Raw genomic sequence first — 6,142 nt, forward strand, 5'->3', positions numbered from 1 at the left:
GGGATGCAGTGGGTGGTCCCTAATGAACTCTCTAATATAGTCTATATGTCTGGGGAGGAATGTCTAGGACAGACACTACCCTTTCCAGATGTGTGAAAACCTATGGTTGCCCTATAGCAACAGTAGCTCTCGGGATGTAGGTCCGGGAAGCAAAAGTGGAACATCTATGACGATGTCTATAATTGAACAATATTAATTAAAGTATTTTTCTGTTTAATTGTTTAACATCTTTAAATATATTAAAATATCTTTTATATTAATATCTAATCGATATTATTTCTGTGTTATTTCTTAGGTTGATACATTTTCTGTATTATTATTTTATTTGTTAGTTTCTTACACTTGTTGACTAAAATTCGAGAGGGTTTGTGTTTGAACTATCATCTTTTTTCAGATATTTTTGGGGTTAACAGAGAATTAAATAATTGATTTCAATAACTAAAAAGATAATTAAGTAATTATTCATATAACAAATAATTAGGTTGATAAATTTTCTATATTAATATTTCATATGTTAGTTTCCAACATTTTTCTACTAATATTCTGCATGGTTTTGTTTGAACTATCTTCTTAAATATTTTTAAATTATAACAGAATTATATATTAAAATTTTATGAGGAATCAAGATATATTGAATAACTAATCATATAAAAAAATACTACAAACTTAATATTAAATAATATTGAATATACTTCATTTGTAACGATTTGTTTGTTAACTGTCGTATTTTGCCCAAATTTCTCGGCAACTGATTATTTTATGGCTCCTATCTAATATTTGATAATTATCTACTGATACATTAAATCCATAATTGAGTACTCTATTTGAGTTTATTAAGAAGAGCACATAGTTTTTATTCTACACAACGAAATCTTAAAGAGCACTAAAGTAACACTACTCTAAATGGCCATAAATAAAGTCAACTATCATAAGTTAAAATTTATTATCAATTTTACTACGCTAAAGGGCACTACATAATAATTAAGGGCACAACATAACACGAAAAGACACTAAATAACAATAAAGTCACATATTAATATACGTAAAACAATAAAATCACATATAACCATATTTATTCATAAAATAACAATATATCTCTTTTACTAATTTTTAGCACATAAATAAACTAGTCCGGATAAAAAGAACAAAAAATTAATTAAGTCACAAAACGATCACAAAAGAACATAGTCCACAGTAAAACAACAACTAATAAGCATTTTATATACATGAGTTTTACTAAAAAGTAAGTCGTAATACCTCGATTTAAAAATTTTTGAAATGTGAAAAAGTGATGATTTGGGAGCCGAAACGAGCAATAGACGAGATCCACTACACGACAACGCCTTGGATCCGGTGTTAGTTTGCTAAAATACGGAGAAGATATAATTTTTGGGGGACGGGTGGGCTCCAATGGAGTTTTTTGTTAAAAAAAATAGGGGGGGCATTTTTTCTCACTTCTGCTTCTGTCTGGTTGGGGAAAGAGACGGGGCCGATTTTTTATATAGGTATAGCGCATATATCGGAAACGCCTCCTGCATCTGCGTTATACCCCTCGCCAATTTCAAGTTCAAATTTAGTGGATGTATTCATCGCGCTATATTTTAACTGACAAATATGCCGTTAAGGGAATAATCCTGTTACATATAAAATGATACTCAAATATTTTTTTTATATATTTTTGTACTTTGAGTTCAAAAGAATAACATTTTTATTGTGGACTCCTAGCAATAGACATCAAAACAGAGTGAGACATAGCTTAACCGTACGGGTGGCACGTCAGTGTTGGATTTGGCTACCATTTGAGACACAGTAGCTCTGACAGTTTGGTTTTGTTTTTCTCCTTTGCCTTTAATGTCCCACATCAAAGGCAGCAGGAGTAGTTAATATCAAACCTGCCAAGTAACACCACAAAATTCTCCAAATTCTCTACCACGCCTCTGCACAATTCCATCCAAAAAACTCTCCAGCCACCCTTCGCCTTTTGTCTCGCCAACAGTCACGAGGTGAATTCAACTCAATTTATAATTTTCGACGGAGTATAAATTTATATAAAAATTTATTAAATTACAATAATAGTAAAATGATCCTATGCTTTAAAAAATATAATGAATTTAGGAGATATTTGGTTGCCGGTTAGAGTTATGCGGGTATTAGTTATACATGTATTAGTTATGCAGGAATAAATAATGTAGAGATTAGTTATACATGTATTAGTTATACATGAATTTGTTACACATGGATTATTTTTTGGAGTATTTGGTTTGTTGTATTAGAAATTGATATACATTATATAAATTTTAAAGTAAAATACTTATTTACTGATTTTGTCTCTAATAGATTGAGAAGAGGAAGAGCCTAGCAGTGAGGGATCAGTATCTCCATGCTTGTTCTCCAAATGATTTGATACAAATCAATCTATAGAAGGCAGCCTTTATGTGTAAAGTGATAGGGATAAAATTGTCATTTTAATATTTGATCCATGTATTATTAATATATATTAATTATTCCAACTTCTACCCGCATAAAATAATACATAGATTAATTCATAACTTACACCTGTATTATTTATGTAAAATTGTAAATTCATAACCAAATTTGGTATTAGTTATGCCGAAGTTTGTACAAAATAACTAATGGCTACCAAATATTAAGTTATGTTGCCTCAATACATGGATAAATTTTCTCCTAATCAGCTACCAAACAACCTCTTAATGGTAAAAATATCAAACGTTCAATCTATAAACTTTAAATGTTGAATTAGCATCTGCCAAAAATTCTCAAACCAAATTAAACACTCTTACTCATCACGTGGCAATCCCAAAAATTAAATATTACCTCAGTTCCAAGATTGTTCATTCAGATAATTCTTATCATAGTAAGTGCATTTCAAGCAAAATCAAATCATAAGCTATTTCAACACCAGACGGTATTGTTTCACCAAAATTATGCTATTATCTAAATAAAATTTGACATATCTAGTATATTACCAGAACTCCCCATCCCCACTAGTATATTACCAGAAAGAATGCCATTACTCTTTATTACGGGCGGCAAATGGACGAGTCAAATTAGATATGGTCGAGTCAAATTAGTATTCCTATTATCCATAACTTCTTGAATATAATCGCTTTTCAGAAAATTTTAAATTTTCCAAACTTAAGAAACCTTCAATTTCAATTTTTTAAAAGTGGATAATATAGTTTTTATCTCCATATTATAATAATCCATTTTATCACCGCTACTCCTTACCATGTTCTTTTCTCTGATTATTATTGTATAGGACGTTGGGCTTTGTTTAGAACAAGGAATAAAGTAAAGTTTTCTTGCAGAAATTCAAGACAATAAACATATGAAAAACATGTGAATAAGAAGCTTGAAGACAATAACAATAAAAATAGAAATACCAAATATTATAAATGTACAAACATATTTACTTACATACATATATATAGGAGGATTAAAAACATTAAATATCAAAACAACACAAAATCATCCATCTTCGATTTGCTATGTCTTTTCTTCAGCAACTCGAAGAAGAAAATTTACCTTCTTTTTTGGTCTAAACATTTATCCAAATAAATCCTCCTAAATCCTAAATTTCCATAAATAGCTCCTAACAAATCCAAAAAAAAGATCCTAAACAACTTTTCCCCTTATAACCAAACATCATTTTCCATATTTGCTACCACTAAATTCTTACTAAGAATATACAAACATACAATAAAACCCAAAAATTAAGTTAGGATTTCCAAATATTCTTCCTCCTCCCACCTTAACATAAACAAGCAAAAAATAGAGGAAGCAAAAAAAGGCACACCATATTATTGGATCAGATCCGAAACCCACCCGACATCCGGGTTCGGAGCATCCGAATTCAGATTCGGGTTAACCCCATCAAGTGGATTCTCTTTGCTCAACCTCGCAAACATCTTTACCCTTAATTCCCTACCTGACTCTACCCTCTCAAACACAGGTTCCTCCTCCCACAGATCAAAGCACCGTTTACCGGGTCGGGCCAATTCCCCAGTCGGCGTGACAGGCAAGCTACAGAAACCGGGTCGGGTCACGGGTCGTCCAGGCGACCCGAGTCTAGGAGATCCCAATTGCACTTTCCACGCCGAAGGCATGGAATTCAACCTGCTCAACTGCAACTGACGAAGCGAAGCCATTACGTCATTAACCGAGTTTGAACCCAACGACCGACTCATCATCGGAGACATAGGGGGTGACTCAGTCGGCGGGGAACTCGACTCGGGCGACGAAACAAATTGCAAAGCTCTACCGCATAGCCGAGGAGATTGATGCTCAAACGCTGAGTCAGTGTTCGGGCTCAATACTCTCAATTGATCAGCTGAATGAGCAAAGAAACAAACCCTACGTTTACAGTTCACACCATCTTTACACGGCTGCGTACGATAGCGAGCTGGGTGAAGCCAACACTCAAATACGCCATGAGCAAACTCGCACCCATCGCCTCTCAAACAATTCCCCTTACGAAAATCCGGACATGCAGTGCCGGAATAGTGATACTTACGTGGGTCCCTTCGACGAGCTTTTTCGCCGGGGTGAAGGTACGGACATTCAGTCCAATCGTGTGACCTCCCACGTGCGCAGTTCCTCACCTTGAACTCAAACATCCTGAAATTATCACATGCGTACATGTCCACCGGAAGTTCAATTTCTCCATTTTCTAACTCAAACTGAGAGCAATAATCTTCAGCAAAATTAGGGGTAGAATTGGAATTCTCGTTCGGGCTTAACATGAAGTGCATGTTAGCCGTTTGATCATCGGTGTATGGCCATGGTGGAATATCAACCGTCGGATTAAGGTGGTGGTTTTTTCCTCCGATCATTGTAGTGAAAGGTGGCTTTGGAAGTTTTGGCGGTGATGTTCAGTTTGTATATAAAGGTGGAAAAGTGGAAGTTTTAACCATGGTTAAGTGTACTAACTAACCGTGGTTAGTTTTAATTGCGATAATCTAGTGAGGTTAAAATTAATGAGAGATGCTAAAGTTACAGTGAAAGTAAATTTTGCTACAAGGAAGTTGTATTGCGTGATATGACACGTGGATTAGATGAGGAAATTTGTAGTCGTGTGCTTTGATTTGATTGGGTGGTGATGGGATTTCTGTGACCAAGTTGGTGAGTTTAGAATGTGGAAATTTACAGTGACGACTCACGACTCTAGAGTTCCGGAGGCGGTGGAGGGCCGGTTTTGTAGGCCTGAGGGGTTTAAATGGAAATGACAATAATTAATGGACCGGGAATTATGTGACAAGATTAGACATTTTTGGACTTTTCAAATGATTTCTCCCGAAATACTGTTTACTGCTCCACTTTGAAGGTAAATACTAGAAATTGACCCCACACTTAAAACAAATAATTAAAGAACCCCACTAATTTCATGTCACGAAGACATTCTTCCTAGATGTTTGGCCATAAGTTTTGAAAGTTTTTTTTCTCATAAAAGAATAAAAATCAAAGATGTGTTTGTTTATAGAATTAGTTTAGTTTTTGAAAGATTTTGAAAACCAAAACTTCAAATCCTAAATATAACTTACGTCCTCTTTTGGGCCAAATCATGATCATTTGGAGATTTTTAGATAAAAAATAAACTTTTTAACATGTCAAAATTTGTCCCAAAATTCATATCCAAACACATTTTCAATTTCAAACCAAACCTCATCCAAATTAAGTTTTTCAAAAAATATTTGAGAATCTATGTTCAAATCGGTTCTTCGTTAGCTAGCGTCTGAGTATATAAATTTGGTTGAAATTTGAAAATTGAGTTTTTGAAGTTGTAAAGAAAAATAATTTTTGGAAGTTAAAGTTGTGTTTGAGCATGCATTTTGTTTGAAAAAACTTGAGTTTTGTGTGTGGAAGAAAAAATTTCATCCAAAAATTGCCTAAAACTAGTTTATGAAAACTTAATTATTTTTTTCAAAAACTATTCATATTCCATGGACAAACAATATTTCAAAAAAAAAAATTAAAGAAAAAGCACTCAAAATTTAGCTTGCTCTAAACAAAATAATTTAATTTAAAGATATAAAAAATAGGATTGAATCTTATGATATTACATTAAAGATCGTTTGGTTCGAAATAAGTTATACATGAATTATAACAATATTTAATAATACAT

At 33.3% G+C, this 6,142-nt stretch overlaps 1 protein-coding gene across 1 annotated transcript; it reads right to left on the minus strand.

The window, feature by feature from the left end:
• Nucleotides 1-3,389: 3,389 nt before the first annotated feature.
• LOC107820288 (zinc finger CCCH domain-containing protein 20) lies at nt 3,390-4,879 on the minus strand. The gene has a single exon (XM_016646549.2). It carries the CDS (start codon nt 4,851-4,853, stop codon nt 3,822-3,824), a length of 1,032 nt encoding a protein of 343 aa, XP_016502035.1. The 5' UTR covers nt 4,854-4,879; the 3' UTR covers nt 3,390-3,821.
• Nucleotides 4,880-6,142: the final 1,263 nt, after the last annotated feature.

Source organism: Nicotiana tabacum, chromosome 8 (genome assembly GCF_000715075.1).
Source record: "Nicotiana tabacum cultivar K326 chromosome 8, ASM71507v2, whole genome shotgun sequence".
NCBI lineage: Eukaryota > Viridiplantae > Streptophyta > Magnoliopsida > Solanales > Solanaceae > Nicotiana > Nicotiana tabacum.